At 37.4% G+C, this 19,588-nt stretch overlaps 1 protein-coding gene across 1 annotated transcript in view; it reads left to right on the top strand.

The window, feature by feature from the left end:
- The window catches only part of kmt2d (lysine (K)-specific methyltransferase 2D), a 148,655-nt gene that overhangs the window by 37,800 nt on the left and 91,267 nt on the right, over window positions 1-19,588 (top strand). The window contains exons 16-25 of the mRNA XM_052009427.1: window positions 181-362; window positions 737-901; window positions 1,508-1,617; window positions 2,056-2,106; window positions 2,179-2,412; window positions 3,958-4,101; window positions 4,644-4,763; window positions 5,688-5,821; window positions 14,970-15,141; window positions 17,474-17,572. Of these exons, the coding sequence (XP_051865387.1) occupies window positions 181-362; window positions 737-901; window positions 1,508-1,617; window positions 2,056-2,106; window positions 2,179-2,412; window positions 3,958-4,101; window positions 4,644-4,763; window positions 5,688-5,821; window positions 14,970-15,141; window positions 17,474-17,572 (1,411 nt within the window). The remainder of the gene's footprint in view (window positions 1-180; window positions 363-736; window positions 902-1,507; window positions 1,618-2,055; window positions 2,107-2,178; window positions 2,413-3,957; window positions 4,102-4,643; window positions 4,764-5,687; window positions 5,822-14,969; window positions 15,142-17,473; window positions 17,573-19,588) is intronic.

Here is a 19,588-nt window from a genome sequence, read left to right as displayed (position 1 = left end):
CTGGTCCGGCATCACCAAAGTCCCAAGCGTGCCAGATTAACAGAATTTTGCTATACCACCTGCATCATTAACTTGGCAGTCTCTGTCAAGAATGATGATTTGAAATTTATAGAGTTTAACAAACTTTTATCAGAATTCTGTATGAAATATTGTGTTCTGATCATGCTGTTTGTCTTGCAGATCACAAAAGTTATGTTGAGCAAAGGATGGCGTTGCTTAGAATGTATTGTGTGTGAAGCATGTGGCAAAGCTTCTGATCCTGCTCGTTTATTGTTGTGTGATGATTGCGATATAAGTTACCACACATACTGCCTGGATCCACCATTGCAGACTGTGCCAAAGGGTGGTTGGAAGTGCAAGTGGTGAGTGCAGAATTCAATTATATGTGACCAGATACAGGAAAAGGAAATTTTATTTGAAAGTATATCTTTTACTTAAATACAGTTAACTGAGCAGCATTTATGACCACAAATCTTGAATGTTTCCCTCCCTTCTATCCCCCAACATGCCCTTAAATTAGCTTTGTTTACAGCCATTTGAACATCCTTATCAGAATTGGGAAAAATATCAAAAAATGTTGACTGAAACCTGTCCAGAATCTAAATACTCACGGGTATACAGGTATATACAGAGAAAAATAAATAATTGGGTTTAATGTTTACATTTTCAGTTTTTCTACTTGTAACCCTGTATATTAAGGAAATACGAAAGTCCAACTTCATACTTTGTCTTACAGGTGTGTATGCTGTACACAATGTGGTGCCACAACACCTGGTTTTCACTGTGAATGGCAGAATAACTACACCCACTGTGCACCTTGTGGCAGCCTTGTTACTTGTCCAAGCTGTAATGAAGACTATGAAGAAGAGGACCTTCTCATACAGTGTCACCATTGCGATCGGTAGGCCAGAGATTTGTATCTGTGCCATTAGTTTTATAAACCAGGTTTTCCTGAAATAAAGTGCCCAGACGACATCAATTGGTGTATGTAATTTGCATTGGTATAAGAAATACTTTTGTTTACCCACATTAAAATAATTGTATTTTGTAATCTCCATTGGTTTTAATGTAGTGCAGAATTTATGCAGGTAGCTGAAGTTTTCAAGTCTTGTTTTTTGGGGAAAAAATGCACTGGTTTGAAGATGAGGAAGGAAATTGAGTTTTGAATGAGTATTCCCATGCAGTGCAGTGGCAGAATTTATTGAAACCTCTTCACTCTATTTAATGAAAAGCCAGTATGCTTATGTGAAAGACCAGAGTGCTGATACTAACCAAGCATGGTAGCTTCAATTTATCTGTAATTTGGCTGGTAAAGCTTGCTTATGCTCCAATTATTCCCAACACTGAACTCAAAGTGTAGAATTGTTATGGATTTTAGAATAAGCAAAATGGTTTATCAGCCTTCATTTTAAATGAAGAGGATAATGGGAAGATTTAAAGTGATTAACTCATACATTGGTTGCCTGAATTATGCTTTCATAAATATAATTGGACTTGTTGCTTACAGGTGGGTCCATGCAATTTGTGAAAATCTTTTCACAGAAGATGAAGTGGAGCAAGCGGCAGATGAGGGCTTTGATTGTACTGCATGTGAGCCATTTGTTGTTCGTCCAGTTGGTGAGTGACAGTGTTAGCCACAACCAGTACTTTGAGGAATATAGTGACAAGTTTTTACTTAATTTGGAGATGATAAATAGATTGCAGTTCTAAAAAGCTTTATGTATATGTGCAACTTTTATTTGCTTTCTTCAGCCTCGTGATAAAAATAGTTAGTTGCCTTGTTTTGCAGGTGATGAGAACCTGCATGGCAGTGTGACCTATACACTGGATACTGCACCACAAAATTCTTCATGACTAATGGGAAGGATTGGTTGTCCTCTCTCATTGTCTCTTAACTTGAAAGGCAGTTCAATGTAGTGTCAAAGTTCTAGTTGCTTTATTGGGCGAGCCTCCAAGCTAACTTGAATTACTGACATGTCTGTGCCATTTCAAGATTTCACCTTTTAGTTTTTGGCATTTTGGCAAAAAGGTTCCAAGTTTTATTTGTATTTACAGTTCGAAGTGAATCCCCTGTGGTTACACCTATCATCAAAGTGAAGGATCCAGGTGAGTGCGTAGTTGGTATGAAGGGTTCATGTTCACACTGTTTGTTTTTATAGTATGCTAAATTTATTTTAGATTTAATTTATTCGATTGTAGAACCGCGGTTTTATAATCAGGATGGAGTATGGCTGACAGAATCAGGGATGTCACAGTTCCGAAGTATGGTTCTTTCACCGTCACACAAAAAAGGACCAAAGCCAAAACTAAAGAACAAACCTTCAACTCCATGCAGCGAGCCAATGTTGGTCAGTATAGATGGCTCATCTATAGAAATAAAGAAAGAAGAAGGTGATGGGGAGGAGGAAAAAGGTGAGAGAGATTATACAATTATAGTGAAAAGCGTACTGTTTTCCATCATATTTAAACCTTTTTTGCAAATTTTATTTATAAAACTTGTCCTCTAGTACAATCTATATGAACTTGGAAACACAAATAAAAGGCTGGCCAATTAAATTGTAATGCACAGTATTTCTGTGCAGTTCGTTTTTCGCAAGTAATTGATTTTTCGTGATTGTATATGCCCTTGTGTAATTAGTGGGATGTATAAATGTAATAGTACTGTTGCATGAAACTTGTAAAGTTTTATATTCATTGCTCTCACATGGCATTGGACAAAGAGTCATGGAAAAGTAGTCTTGGGTGAAAAATCACGAGGGAGCTGGGAAGCATTGAAACCAAACATTTTAACTGTAATTCGGTCTCAATTTTAAAATCATTGTTACTGTCCTTTTTGTAATGGAGACTTGTCACCCTGTAATTACACCTGGTTCATGATGCTGCAGCACTCTAGTGGGAAGAGAAGCTGTGTTAATTCTGCAGATCTTAATAATATTGTTTTGTAAACACAATATGATAGATCTTCAGGATTAAGATGCCTAAGACTGCCTGTCTGTAATTTTAATGTATTTCTCTCTTTCTCTGGTATACGAATTTTAATTAATGTTTCTCTTTAGCCTTGAGCTTTTCTAATTTTCAACAAAACTCCATTGAAGTGCTAAGCCAACTTAAAAGTCTAACATTCTTAAACAGAAATATTGCATGAAGAAAGCAATGTTTTCCTTTTTTTTTCTCCTGTTGTTTATGGAACACAGAACAAAAGTCACAATAAATGTGTGGTTAAAGCACTTTTATTCTGTAACACAGATCCAGTGAAATGCTGAACTTTGCCTTAAAACTTCTGAACTTTAAAGTTGTTTTTCCAGTTTTTTTTGAGCATAGCCTGTCTGGAAGCTAATTGATAACCCATACATAGTACGTTTCAGTTGGGAAATTAGATTCATTGAAGATTTTCAGATGGCAGAATCCAAATTCATCTTGCAGCATCATACATCTCGACAAAAATAGCAACACCAAATTCTTCCTTTTGGGAGAAGCCGAGGCCAAACAAAAACTTAAAAAAACAATTTCTTGTTTAAGTGAATTTCTTGTTAATTCACTTAAACAAGAAATTAAGTGGATAAATGTAACCCAAATTATTGTGAAATACGTAGTTTTAAAAAGTTTATTTTAGTTAAGTTATTTTGAATATTACACATTTGAAGGCCTGAGTGGGGAGAAAAGTGTGAAACCCTGCGGTGGCATTTCGTGATTGCATTGTGTTTTCCATTATAAACGTGAGCATCAAAATTTATAATTGAATATTGGATTTACAGAAGTTTATAATGGAATAAATGTGACTTACCACAAAAAGAGATGTGGATGTAGATGTGAATATTGATAAATACTCAGATTGAGATATTTTGTGATGATTTTGTAAAGGAGAAGAAGTAAAGGGGATTTACTATTCACATTGTAAATTTTGATTTTTGAATTGCACGGAATGTAATTTGTTGTTGGGTTTTAATTCTTTTAAAGCTGCCATGGAACCAGGTGAATGTGACATAAAACCTGATGCACCTGTCTGCCAGGAACATGATGTCTGTGCAATAAACAATGCTGGAAAAACAAGTGAGGAAACTGAGGAAGGGAAAAAGAGAAAGAGGAAGCCATATCGACCTGGTAAGTGACATGTTAAGTTGCAAAGAGGTTTTTTTAAAAGCAGCTTGATTTTTTCTACAAGCAGGTTGAAAAGCCTATTCAAATGTCCATTTATGTCCATTTGATAGCTCACATTATTTTTGAGGCTTCTATTTCTTCTCCTGGAAGTCCCAATCTATCTTCAGTAGACTTTTGTTCCTCTCAAGTTAATTAAAATCTGCAAGCAGATTGCATAATCCGGCATCAATTTTGTTTTGTTTTCCTTGTAAGCTTAATTTAAAAGAAGCATGCAACGCTCGCCTTCAAATCAGATTGCTGCATTTGGTATGGTTTCTTGCTGTGGTGACGGAACAGGTGATAACTCGACAGGAGAAAACTGACAGTGCATATCATGACTGCAGGTTGAACAAAGTGATCCATGTACACATTCTGGTCGATGTTTATTGGAATGTCTTTAGCCTGCAGCACCATGTCTTGACTGATGGGGCTGAAGAATAGAGGTGAATTGTGAAAGGGGAAGTAATGTTATAAATGAGAATAAACACGCTTCTGATTTTTTTTAGGAATTGGTGGATTTATGGTCCGTCAGAGGCAGTCGCGGATGAAGAATTTGAATAAAATCTCTGTGGCACAGCCTGGCATGTCCATTGACTGTCCAAATATTGAGAGCAACAAAGAAGAAGGTGAGGTTACATTTCTGTAATAATGATAGGCATTAAGTTGGTGCATGTTTGTATTATGTTTTGGTTGTTTGCACATTGATTTTTGCAGATGAATAATCTTTCAGGTCAAAGACTTTGTTCTCTTTTTAAAATCACTTGTTCTATGTGCTTAGCCAATATGTCAAGATAGACCTTGGGCTACATTGTATACTGATTTATTTTGCTTCTAAGGGTGGAAGGTTTCCTTAGTTGTGATATATCGCAAATGGGCCTTCCATCACACTTCTTTTCTGTATCTAAAATTTGATGGAAAGATGACCTACAAGGGTGCAGTGGGGGCTGTATATATTTTGGGAAAACGTAGACTGGAGAGTACGGGGGTTATGCAAAGTTTCTGCAACTAGAACTGCCCTTTAATCTCAGAACCATTTCCAATCTCCAAGCATCTGAGATAACTGGAGGGAACTGATGATTTGGTATCCTTGCCCATGGGAAATTTAGAACAAGTCATGAAAAGAGACGCATTTTGACTCCACCTCAAGTTTGCACTGCGTTGTTAGTGCAGATTGTGCCCAAGCCTTGATCTGGGATGGAAGTGCTGCTAATTGCCAGAACAATTAATATTCCATGTTCTAATTAAAGCATGAAGAAGGAATCATACACCTAAAACTGCTGTTTAGAATTAGTATAACCAGTTTCTAATTTTATTTAAATGAGAGCATTGGTGACTTAAGATGTTATTCAATCCAAAACTGAGGGCACTGAACTATTAGTGTGAAGGGCTGCTGTTAATCTAGAATTAGTTAGTCTCCATAATAACTCACTCTTGAAGCGGCTCCTTTGCACCGATTAGAAGCAGTTTGGTGAGCTTTCCTAATCCTTGTAGCATAAGTTGTTTAAAAAGATTCCGTATAAGTTGAAATTTCTAACTTTTGATTCGTGTAGGTACTCTGATAGAACTTCCAACTGAGAGTGCCAGTGATATACCTGTGATAGGACCAGATGTAGGTGAGAAAGCAAAGAAACGGCAGCGCCGAAAGAAAAGCAAGTTGGAGGATTCCTTTCCAGCATATCTGCAGGTACTGGCATCTTGCTGAGCACATAGGTAATTGTGCAACTCTGATGGCATTTATCAAAGAGAAAGATCTTGAAGATTAATTTACCATAATGCCAAATTTGTAGCTAAGTGATTTGTTCCTGCAGAATTGTTAATGTGTTTGGCCACTAAATCATCTGTGGGCCACATTAGCATTTCTGTATAAAATAAATTATTTCTCCTTGATCAAAATGTTGTGAATGTGAATGTGATTTGTTTTCTCAGTCTTAATCAAATGTTTGCAGGTATTTGGATGACTTTGTATAAAATTCAAACACGGGAGATTAGGGTTAATTGCATTTCCAATTTTGTTTACTTCTATTGCTACTGATCTTTCTTCATAAATTGATTTATTTTCAAACCTACAAAGTAATTGACATAATCCAGGCAGCATAGTCGTATTCTTAGCCAGACCATCAGATAGAATTATTCTGCTAAAAGATAAGTCTTCCTCAACAATTTCATATTTGTGGTGGTACATCTGGTCTTTGTTAAACAGCTCCTTCGAATGTTCTAGTTCCAACCAAGTGTGCTTTATTTCAAGGGATGCTTGTATGATCTCTCTTAAAATAGGTGGCATTAGACTGCAATCTTAATATCTTTGAATGTTAGTATGTGTTTCCAACTGATGCAGGTTACCTGAAAATTATTTGGACTTTTGTATTCTGTGTTTGGACTTTGGTATTCTTTGGGACCAGAATCCTCCTTTAAATTATATTTTGTCATTTTTCACATGTTGGATACCATACACTGCACATACATACACACAAAATGTGGAGAACATTTGGTGACCTATTTTAGTAATAAATGAGAATAGCTAGAAAACAAAGTCATTAATGTGGTTTGGAGCAGTGATTTGATGCTAGAGTTTAGTTGTTCTAGCCTTCTACAATTGTTTAATTTTACGGAAGCTTTAATGTGTTGAGTATTTTTTAGATTGGCAAATTTCAAAATTAATTTCCTATATCATTATTACAGGTTAATGAGGAAAAAGCATGCAGTTGTTCCTGGTTCTGCTCATTTTTTTAGATTGTTAACTGAAATGATGATATCCCTGTCATTGGTCTTTATAACTGCTTAGATACAAGGTCAAGGTAGACATTTCCAGTTTCAGCTTTACCCCTGTGACTCATCAGTGTATTGTTCCTTCACACTTTAATCAGCCTAATAATGTAACAATGATAATGAGATCCAAATGTACTATCGTCTATTCTTGTGAAGTCTTTTCTAATGGGTAAGTAATGAAAGTAGAAAATACCTAATTGCATTTCATAAAACCTTTGAATCTTGTCAAAATTTCTGAAGGGATATTCCACAAATATCTAAGCATTTGCACTGTTGTAAAAGGAGCGTGACTGGTTATGTGTATGCTCGGGATATCTGGTTGGTTCTATTGGCGCAAAAGTGGGTCGAACCAGTTGCACTGGTGCAAAAGTGGGTCGGACCAGTTGCACTGGCGCAAAAGAAAAGTCTGATTGCTTGCATTGGTGTAGAGCAGTCGGACCAGTTGCATTGGCGCAAAAGTGGGTTGGACCGGTTGCATTTGCGCAAAAGAAAAGTCTGATTGCTCGCATTGGTGTAGAGCGGTCGGACCAGTTGCACTGGCGCAAAAGAAAAGTCTGATTGCTTGCATTGGTGTAGAGCGGTCGGACCAGTTGCATTGGCGCAAAAGCGGGTTGGACCGGTTGCACTGGCGCAAAAGAAAAGTCTGATTGCTCACATTGGTGTAGAGCGGTCGGACCAGTTGCACTGGTGCAAAAGAGAAGTCTGTTTGCTTGCACTGGCGCAGAAGTGGGTTGGACCTGTTGCACTGGCGCAAAAGAAAAGAAGTCTGATTGCTTGCATTGGTGTAGAGCGGTCGGACCAGTTGCACTGGCAAAAAAAGGGGGGGGGGTCGGACCAGTTGCACTGGCGCAAAAGAGAAGTCCAATTGCTTGCATTGGTGTAGAGCGGTCGGGCCAGTTGCACTGGCGCAAAAGAAGTCTGATTGCTTGCATTGGTGTAGAGCGGGTAAGAGCAAATTGCATTAGCGCAAAATCAGGCTGGATTAATTGAATTGGCACAGCATTGCGCTGGGCAGTTTGCATTGGCGTGAAATTGGGTTGGGCCAGCTTGCATGGGCGCATAAAAATAAGCTTTGTTTAGGCATTGAGTATGGAGATGAGGTCAGCTCCATTATGACAAAATAAAAATTGGGCTTGCCAGGACAAGTTGCTGCTCTGATTTCAGAAGCCTTTTTATCTAAATGCTAGTTTGAATGTTCTTAATTGAGGGGAATTACTTTCTGTTCTTAGAGTGAATCAGGAAATCATAGTAAAAGAGAGAATGCATAAATCTTTGCCACCCTTTAGTGAGAATGGTGGTGTTTGTTTTACTTTTTGGTGAAAGATTGCTTCATTTAAGAGTTTGAATACTATACTCCACCACTTGTAAAGCAGTTTAATTCCTTGCTGTAGCCCTGCAGGTTCCATGGAATGTACTCAGCTTCAAAAAAGGACACTGCTCTGATCCTTAGTTCCATCAATCTAGTCTTTGTAACCGCGAGTGTTCTAAATGTTTTATTCATATTGTGAATTGATTTAGCACTCTGGTTACTGTTGTCCAAAAAGGATAAAACTCAACAGTTACATGACTTGTACATTTTTGTTTAGTCTTGTGTGTAGTGTTTAATCTTTTGAAACTTTTTTCCTCCCTCGGTCACCATCCAAATTCAGAGGCTCTTCGTGCTAAAAGTGTTAACATAGTTGTTACTTTATCATGTGTCTCAAATGTCTCAAAGTACTTTACATACAACAAATAACTGAAATATTGTGACTTGTGTTGCCAAATGCATTATCATTTGTGCTAATTATTCTCGGTGCACCAAGATCCCACGGGCAGGTTTGAGACAACTTTGGTGGTTTACAAGGGTAATGATGTATAATGAACATTTGGATTACAATTGGTATTTAATTTAAAAGTTATTTGTGGTAGCTATAGTGACTTTTCTGTCATGTTGCTAATTAATTGCATCTCAACAACTTTAGTACAATTTTGTATTAATATTTGCATATCTCCTGGAAAATTTTCATTGTTTATGTGCAGAATTGTTTCCACCACTGAATGTAATGATTATGAGTGGAGTGTTCATCCATTTACCAAAAATAAGTGAGTTTCATCAAAGCATTTGTATAAAGCATTGTTTTCTTATTTTAAACTGGTTATATCACAAAAGCATTACACTAACTTGAGACTTAATGTTGCAGCAGCCGTGAGACTACAACTGGCTTGTGTTAGCTTGGCCAGGTTAAAACAGAGTTGGGTTCCATCTACTGCCCCTTTGTTTAGGGTCTGGGTCAGATGAGCCATTCATTAAAGCTGCTTATTAAGCTGCAATGTAAAATTAAATTCCTTTTTTCCCTTTTGTTTGTATTCTTCCTCCTCCTCGTTTAAACACATTAATAATCTTTTTGAGTTTCTCTCTACAGTATTTCTGGTCAAAATTTGATACATCTATTTATTTTCATTTCCAAGTTAAATTTGAAAATGGATGAGGAAATGGCAATTCTGCTGATTTTCAGAGTTTGTCACCCTCTTTTTGTTTAAAACGGCTGAGAATTGTATCAGTAAATTCCCCAGACATATTATTTGGAGGAATTCAAATAGAGGTGTTCATGTGAATGAAGAAGGTAAACACAGTGAATGAAGTGAGGGCAAAAAATAGGTAGGACCCATTTACAAGGTAGGTTAGAGAATGGTTCGTTCCACCTGGCAACTCTGTCCTAAACTTTTAATGAAAGTCTGCTCTCTACTGTTTAAGACTTCAGAATTTTAAAAAATTCATTCATGAGTTTGAGTGTTAGTGGCGAGGCTGCAATTCATTGCCCATCTAAAATTATCCTTGAGGTGCTGTTAAGCTGTTTTGAACTGCAGCAACCCTTGTGGTTAAAGGTACTTCCACTGTACTTTTAAGTAGGGAGTTCCATGATTTTTGACCCAGCAACGAAGGAGGAACAACTATATACTGTATTTCCAAATCAGAAAGATGTGGGATTTCGGAGATGTTCTCGTGCCCCTGTCCTTTTGGGTAATAGAAGTGGTGAATTTGGGAGGTTCTGTTGAAACCTTGGTTAGTTGATTTAGTACATCTTGTTGACAGTTGAAGCTCTATATTCCATTTGGTTAATTATTGTGATAACTATTAAAAAATGTATATGACAAAATTGTAGATTTCTCTAAATTGAAAGCTGTGTATAGTTTATCTTTCGGGTTTTGCATTTTGATGGCACTTAAATTGATGTATTGAAGATTATATTGTAAGAAAGTGGCGCGGAGTGATTTTTTTTCATGAATTCAGCCTCCACATACAGATGAGTAATTATTCGCCCAAATGGGAAAAATCACAAAGATGGAATATTTTGAATTTTGGTGCAACCATACCAATGAGACTGCCCTATTCTAGTGGGGAGAGGTCGTATAATGTACGTAAGCTTTGCTCTGGAAGTATTTCTCAGTTTTCACCTTTGCTGTTAGTCCCAGTACAACTGGAAAGAAGGCTATTTTTAAGTTAAAGCTCTTGGTATCATTGCATGTCTTGGCCATTTTCTTTTTAAGTCACTGTGCAACTTTATTGTATAATGCTTGTCGGAGAATGCATTTGTGTTGCTTTGTGTATGTGTTTAAGATTCCTCTCGCAAATTTTACTCTTGCTTTTAACTTAAGTAAAACTTTTTTCTGGTTGTTTTCATGTTTTGCAGAACCAGCATTTGTCTTTGGTCCTGGAATATGCTCCATTATTTTAGTTATTCCTGTTTTTCACTCAGGATCTCTGTCACTGAATTGATATCAGAATTGTCACTGTTATCCTCAAAATTGTTTCTATTGCCTGCTAACTCATGGTTCCCAGGGCTGCTTAATTTAAATAGTAAGGACTGTTATAAGAGAACATTTCATTGGTAGGATATTATACTAAGTCCATTTGTTGTTTTCTCTTGAAACATGGCAGAAACCATGTGTTCCAACCTGTCATACCACAGCTGTAGATCAGATGATTGAATTCTATGTATGGTCCAAGGTAACCATGCTCTCAAGTTATGATCCTTGTTGCCTTATACAGTAGATCTGGGCCAATATGCATTCACTTCATCTGAAGCTATAGAAGTATTAATTGTTGAGATTCTCCAGGTTCTCAAATATCTTAGTTGTGTACCCAGTAATGTAATTTGAGATAGAGAGCAACAAACCTACATGTATAGTAACCTACTGGAAGTAATCTGACTAATGTCACCTTCAGTACTGGCCAATATAATGTTCCCAGATAGACACAGCATTTAGTTTTCTGCAGGAGCCAGCAATGGCTGATAGCAACATGTTAGTATTCTGGCTTCAGAAATAGATCTGGCTCTCAAGTTTTCTTTCATGCATGGTTTTCCCATTGACCCACTAATAAAGCTAAGTCATTGTGATATGGAAATTTCCAGGTTTGATCTCTGGATCTTGGGTAGGATCTTGATCAAGGTAGTCTTTATAGCACTGCTACATTTGACCTTACCACCACTAGTTTATGGGGAAGAAAATCTCTCCTGCTTTTGACTACCATTCAGAATCCACATTGTCATTATGCTAAGGTAGTCTGGGGCTCACCTGATATCTGATGGTTAATTAGCATTCACTGTTTTGGTTTGTCAATGAAGAATGACAGCTTGGGCAAGCTGTAGGAGGCTGGTGGGTACCCATGGAACTCTGCCAGAGCAAGCAGAGACCATAAAAATGTTTGGATTCAGAGTGCTCTTAAATTTCATTTTTTGGTCTTGCATTATGCAAGAATTCTGCAGTGCTAGGCCGTAGAATTGGGTGTTTTGGTGACTGATCAGGTGTTGCCAGTGCAGGACCCATCAACCCCATCTTAGAAGAACTTCCAGGGTTTTGTTCTTTGAAGCAAGTTTATTTCACCAGGATTTGTGGGAGGAAGCCCCTGTGCTAAATTGCACACGAGTTGGATGGTTATTAACTCACAAAAGATCATTTCTGTTGCTTCTTTTCAGTGTTGTGCCAATAAACATGAAAAAGGAAGACAATTAAGCTATTCGGTCTTTCAAACCCGCTCTGCTATTCAGTATAATCATGACTGATCATCTCTACCATAATCCACTTTCTCTTTCCATACCCCGGGATGCTTTTTGTCTTGAGAAATTTATTTCCTCCTCTAAATATATTCAGTGACTTGGCCTCTGCAGCCTTCCATAGTAGTGGATTCCATAGATTTATTACTCTTTGCATTATAAAATTAACTCCTCATCTCAGTCTTAAATCTCTTACACTGTGACCCCCCCCCCCCATTCTAGATACCCTAGCCAGGGGAAACGTACTTTCTGCATCCAGTCTGTCTAGCCCTCAAAACATATTGCACTTTTCAATGAAATCCCTTCTCATTCTTCTAAACTCATGTAATACAAATCTAGTGGACCTATTCTCTCCCTGTATGGTAATCCCGCCATCCCATGAATCAGTGTGGTGAACCTTTGCTGCACTCCCTCTATAGCAGATATACCCTTTCTTGGGTAAGGATAGTAAGCGGGTAACAGAATGATGCATTTTGATTTGATCATCCTTAAAGATGCTTGCATTGTAGTGGTTGAGTTGGTACAAAAGACCTAAAACAGCTAGTGTCTGGGAGGGGCATGTCATTGAGCTATATGAACAAGTACCAAAATAATTTGTTATCCCAAGTTATAGATAACATACCATTTGTGGCGAATTATCAGTCTATTAGAGAAGGTGATTGCTTGTTTAATTCTGATAATCACTGTCATTGACTTTGGTTAGATTTCATAAGAACAATGAGCAGGGATGAGCTACCTCAGCGTCAGTTTCCAGCACCATCCCTGTGACCCTTGATTCTCCTTATGCCCAGAAACCTATGACTTGTGTTCTGAATGAACAGTATAGTTTCATTGGCATTTTCCAATGTCATTGCTGGAGTAGCACAATAAAACTTCGGTCTTCGAGTCCCAGTTCTATTCCACCATAGGTGCTGTTAAGGGTAATGTGATTTGTTGCAGCAAGTTTAGTTTGACATTTTACTGGTCATGTTGCAGTGATGGATCCAGATAAAAGTCAGATAGTGTTTGAAGTACTTTAATTTATGGCTTATGCTTGGGTATCTGACTTTTGATGGAAGTGAATTATATTTGTCTCAGACTAAATGATTCTTATTGCAAATTTAACACTTTCTTTGGATGGATATCTGTAAGTCTTTAAAATATTTTTTTGTTCCAAAATGCCATCAAAATTCTCTGCATTGAATTCTATTGAATTCTAAGCCATAAATGATCTTTGAAGTTTATCTGACTAAACATTAATAACAATTACTTTTACAACTATACTTGGGGCAATGGTTACTATACGACAATTAAAGCATCAAAAAACCTTTTGCAGAAGTACTTGTCAGTCAGGAAATTTGCTCTGTCTGCCAGATGTAGTTGATTTGCCACTTAGTGATTGAGTTTTTGGATTCTGATTGCAATTGTATGGGCTCATCCCATTTTCTGCTGCTGAACTGCTTGCATGATCCTGAGTGAATTTATTTGAATTCGCAGTTACTTGTTTTCAAGGAAAGTGAAGGTATTTAAGTTAATGGCAGTTGAGTTACTTGAATTGATATTTGGTTTAACATTAATATGTAGAAGGTGTTTAAAGAAGAGTTCTGGTTGGAAGGTATTGATCAGACTTCTAGTGGCAAGTAACACAAACATTGTAGCCTCTCTGAATTTTTGATGTCCCCTTGGATAATCAAACCTATTGCAGCAATTGCAATATGAATTGCTTGTCAGTGGTTTCTTGTCGTGATGGTAAAGGTCAATTTATTGGACATTATCCTCTAAGAAAAGAATTTGTATGTGACAGGTTGGTATTTTTTCAGTATTTAGAGGCAGTCCCTATTATGGCTGCATTCTGATATGTCCAGACTTCAGAGCTTCCACAACCCTTGATCCTACTACTTACCCCCAATAAGTACCTTTGTGTTCTGTTCAGATAGAAATATCAGACATGCTCCTGTAATTTCTCTTCAGCATAGGAATTCATGGGACCAAATCAGACATTCATACTAGAAATAGTATTTTTCTCAGGATCCACAGTGAATAACTGGGAATTGTTTGGGAACATTGCAGCTTATTGCCATCGGATTTTTGTTTTGAGCAGATGTGGGTTTCTTTCAATGTTTGATTTTCTGTTGCATTGAAAGGAAGTATCCTTTCATTTATTGTCTTAGTTGTAACACTCTATGTAAATAAAACCAAATACCACCATTGTTCCACTCAGCTTTATTCAGTGATAAAGCATTAGTTAAACCCATTAAACCTAATAAGACTCTAAATTAAATGGACATAGTTTTCCCTTATTGGATACTAACAAGAATTTTATGAACTGATTATACTTGTGATCACATAAGCCAGGAGACAGCTTTCTTGTGACATTGCAGTGCTTTTATGAATTCTTGATAAGGCAGCTTGTGATGAGTGCCCTAACACTGCTGTGTTCTAAGTTGGTGTCAATATTCAGTCTGTGACCTCTTGTTAACTGCAACTTTTGTGTGTGGAGTTTGAACAATGAGGAAGAATGTTACATTACCTTCTTTTTGGTATGGTGTTCCTCATGCTACATTGTAGTTCAGCCTCCATATGCAAAGCTTCCTCCATCTAATATGGTGCAAACAAACTTCCTTTAAATCTGTATTTAACTCTCTGATTATCAACTCTCTAAATCTGCTGCAGCCTTCTTTCAAGCGAACTGAGGTATGCTCCCAGAATGAGGCCTATATATGCAGTGGAGTGGGGGAAGGTCACGTGACTGTCATAGCCATGTGTGGTGCCAAACTTTTAAAAGGTACACTGTTCTGGTATTTTTACCACCTCATTTCAGCGAGGACTTATTTGTATGTGGATTTTGAACTACCTTCAAAAATAAATGAGGATGATAGTACCCTAAGGTAGGTAATTTACATTTGTTGTAAATTACATCCACTTTTAAAAATGTTTCTGATATTAGACTTAATGAAAAGTAATTTTATTTGTTCACACATGGAAATTTTACTTTCCGTAACGATTTGCAGGTTAGCCGAGATTTTTTTCTTAACCTTCCATATCTGACAGGAAGCGTTCTTTGGAAAGTCATTGCTGGACAGCAGTCGGAAAGTTTGCCTCAGCTCAGAGGGTTTCTCTGACAGTGAAAGCACTGAGTTTCCACAAGGCACCTCTCAGTCGGACCCAGCACCTCAGCAGAAGGACCCAACAGATGAAAAGCGTGATGGAGCCCAGGAGAGGGGTGAGGACTTGGCAACAGTAATTTTTAATTGTGAATATATTTCAATTTTGGATATTGACATTTGTTGTGAAACATCAAATCTGGCAACTATTATAAAATGTTATAATTCTGAGGTAATACTTTTCATTTGTTTTGGGCCTCCTCTTGAATGGAATGACACCAAGTTAACATTGAACTGTTAATCAGTTATTTTAGTGATAAAATTCAGTATAAATTAATAGTAGGCAGGTGGACTGCATTTCATAAATAGTGATAATCCATTGATACAGATTTATAAAAAGTGGCTTGCTCTTCTGATATATTGTTGCACCCTGCAGAAGATAAAATCAAAAATTAAATATTTCAAGGTGTGCTGAAGAATTTTTTAATGAAGAGTAATTAGTATTTATACTACATGTATAAAACATAAATGCAAAACCCCTATCTCATTGTCCCTTCATTATCATCATTCATGAAGGAAATTGTTGGTTAGAGTTTGCACATAAATGTATTCCTTTTATAGTGCTAAGTGGATGAAGTTGAGTTTCTTGAAGAATTTTGAAAACTCCAGCTTGCTTATCAAACATTTTTTTTCTTGTTCAAATTCTGTTAGTGCAAAAGTGTATGAGTTTGAAACCCAGGAGGAACTAAAAACTAAATGATTGCTTGCTGGGAGTATTCTATTGCCGGGAGAGTCCCAGATGCAGTGCCCAGCAAACTAGGTTCACTTAATACACTGGAAATAACATTGTCTATGGTCCCTGATAACAAGCTGGATGAAGACCTTTGGACTGGTCATTTCCCATGTCAAGCTATTCTTGTCCATTTTAGAACAAAAAATGATAAATCTAATCCTGGCAATTACTATCCTGTTCACTTTCTAGTTGCTAATAAACTGGAGTTAACAGTGATCTCATCAATTAATACTGTCTTGTCAATAATCTGTCTGTTGTTCAGTTGCTACAACCATGTGGCTCCAGATGCGAATGCAAGAGGTTGAGTCCTGAAGGAGAGTTCAGAGTAGTTGGTCTTGTGTAAAGGCAGTATTTGAGTCTCAACAAAACTGGGTTAAAGAGAAAATGATCTAGCACTTGGAATCTCATCTGATTTACAGGAAAATGTTATGGCTGTCAAAAGCCATTTACAGACCCCAGAACAGTATCTGCTGGTATTCCTTGGGAAAGCATCCTGGGCTCAATCATCATCAGCTGCTTGTCACTGATTTCCCCTTATTGTTAAATCATGAGTGGGGCTCTTCACTGATGAGAGCAGTTCGTCTGATAATGAAGTCCTTGTGCATCGACAGGTAACATTTGCACGACATCAATGTCTGGTGCAATGGCCATCGAAGAGATCCCAACTATTTCCCCTTAACCCTCAACGACACCACTGTTGTTGAGCACTTTTATTTTGGGTAGGGCAGGATGTGGCTAACAGCATGGATATCAGATCAGGGCAGAAGCATCATACGTTGATAAGAGTGGGGCACTTCTTGACTCCTCAAAGTGTTCCCATCATCTACAAGATTAAAGTCTGATGGAATAATCAATACTGACCATTCACTTGCATGTGTACAATAATGCATGAGAAGCTCAATGTCACCTAGTTTGGAATAGTTCACTTGATTGGTTCCATTATTATGGGACTTAATATATCGCCTCAAAAAGCAAAGAACTGCAGATGCTGGATATCTAAAATAAAAACACAATACTAGTAATATTCAGCAGGTCAGCTAACTTCCGTGGAGCGGGAAACAGTTAACGTTTCCGGTTGATAATCTTTCATCAGATTGAGCAATAAATGTAGCATTCTAAGTACCTTCCACAAGCTAAAAATAAATATCAAATCAATCCTAACAACTTATGCCATTTAACTCAAAGAAGTGATGCTAATGTGTCACCTGAGGATGCAAAGTGATGAAATTTGTGAAGTGCCTCTCCTTTGACAATCAACGAATAATAAAAAGAGCTAGCAAATTAGAAATGAACCCCATGTGATAGCTAGTTCTTTTTCAAAAAGAAAGGTGATAGAATAAATCCAGTAATTACAATCCGGTGAGTTTTTCATTAATAAATAGTAGAATATAGTCTTGTATAAAAGGCTAAACAAAATTGCAGGTCCCAGTTAGAGGAATAGTTATAAGATGTTGTATACCCTGGTGATTAGTGTTGAGATCACTGTTGTTTTATTCTGTATAATTCATCTGGATTCAGAAAAATAATATTAGTTGGTCAGGTTTGTATACTTTGACGAAGTCAATGAATTATCTTAAAAAATCTTTTATTTTCCCTATTGACGGCTATTAAAGATTAATATTCTTGTATCTGTTACTGCTTCCATTTAATTTTGGCAGTTCCTGATGCAAAGACAATCCAAGGCCCCCTCGAACGTAATGGAGACCCAATCCCAGATGACCCACCTAAAACTGAAGAAACTCAGCCAGATGGAATCGGTAAGTCAAAATGTGGAGAAAATATTTAATCTTGTGACTGTAATTAATTGGTTTTCTTTGTAAGCTCTTGCAGCTCTATTTTCCTCATTTGGGCTTTTGGGTTTAGATAGCACCTTGTATTAAATCCCGAAGCAGATTGTGTTCTAATGGGATTTCAAGATTATAAATACAAAGAATCAGTGTACAATACAGAAACTTATGAATTAAATTTAAAATTAAATGAATTACCCCCTGATTTGATTATTGTAATTATAATGTCCATTGATTGTCTGTTGCACTGTAGCAGAATGCAGCCAGAATGTAGGGTGCTTGCTGATATGGAAAGGGAAGTTGTAAGCACTTACTAGAAATACATTTCTGAAGGTCTCAGTCCATATGTGTCTTGTAGTTGGGGATTGAAAGGTTTTGGAAAAAGCTCTGAATGGGTCAGCTATTTTGCCTCTTTTGTTTAGGCATGACATGCAGCACAGAGAGATTTATAGGGCCCATGGCATTATTGTAACTAAAAACTGTTTATCTAGTGCTCGTTTCCTGTCAGTCACACTCCAAATGTCCTACCACAAATTGAGTCCAACTTAATTTAAAAAAAACAAAAGACCCAAAACTCTTATAAATTTCTCCAGCAAATGAAAACTGACCTTGCCAATTGCACGTAATCCAAGGTAATAACTTGTAATCTGAAGAACAATTAAACTTTAAGATGGACAAGTATTTACTTAATGCTATTTATCTTTTGGAACCTTAAAGGAATGCAACTTAAACTTGTTAGCAGAATAATATGTTGTGATTTTCTGGATGAATAAGCAATGAAAATTTAAGTGTTGTGCTGTGATCAGCTACACTTGTTTCTAGTTTATAACATAGTCATACTCTGTGCAGTTTATAATGTAATAATACTCTGCAAGCGTGCAGGTCACAATATCTTGGATCTGCCAGTCTGTCCTTACATTTTCTGAGCTTGGGTAAGTGGGATGTATCGCTTTTAGGAAGTGTATGTAATATACATTGGACAAACAGAAACCCTAAGATGGGTGTAGAGTTTCCGTGAATCAAGGCACCAGCAGACCAAGGAAACAAGTATGTATTTTCAGTCCTGTTCCTGGTGGTCTCGACTACAGCCTTGTGAAGTTGGGGGCAGAAGCACAATATTGGAGCAGTGTGAAGGGAGTTTTGTTGTACCTTCATTGTGCTGTGTTTTTTCATGGCGCTGCGTGATGTTGACAGTGGGGTGTCTGAAATAGAAGCCGATTAGTTCCATAGTACTACCATTAATTGCTGTGATCACAAGGAATCATTTTAATATTTTTCCATTGTAGCTATATTTCTGTTTGGTTTAGTTTCACATTTTGACTAAACTTTTACTGACTTCTCATTGGGTCTTCACTTTTGATTACCATACGAGAAGCTGTTAGTATGTGCTTAGCTCTGGCACTTCATGGATCAGTTTTCAAAATAGGTAGCCAAGTGCCACCTGTCTTGGAGTGGGTAATACTGGTCTTGTTGCTTGCTTTCTGTACCTCGAGCTGCTACAACTCCACTCTTTTTTAAGCTCTTGACTTGATGTTGCCACAAACTGGCCTAAAGATCCTCAGTATTTTCATCATTCTAAAATAGTAAAGCTGCTGAAAATGGGGTTGAGGAACTTCAGGGTTTTTTTGTTGTAGATGAGGTGTTTGGACTATGAGAGGGAGATTTCAAGTCCTGTTGTGACTCAGTTTGGGGAGGAGGAGGCACTGCCGGAGACTCTGGTAGTGGTGTCCGGATTGGTTTCCTCAACAATGTGCTTGTGTGTGTTCCACAACTATTTTCACTTACTGATTCCAGGTTCACCATCATGACGTTCGGTGTACGTGACTGCTTCCTACTGCTAAGTGTTTCCTATGATTTTCCATCTCACTAAATGGAACAGCTGACTTTTATTTTCAAGCACTGTGTCTGATTTGTCTCTTTCTCCCAACCCCCAACCCTGTTTCTCTCCCATACATCTCCGCCTTTCTCTTTATTCTGCAGCCCTGC

This window comes from Pristis pectinata, chromosome X (assembly GCF_009764475.1).
Source record: "Pristis pectinata isolate sPriPec2 chromosome X, sPriPec2.1.pri, whole genome shotgun sequence".
NCBI classification, from domain to species: domain Eukaryota; kingdom Metazoa; phylum Chordata; class Chondrichthyes; order Rhinopristiformes; family Pristidae; genus Pristis; species Pristis pectinata.
The sequence above is the reverse complement of the archived record's forward strand: the minus strand, read 5'-3'. Positions and strand labels throughout refer to the sequence as shown.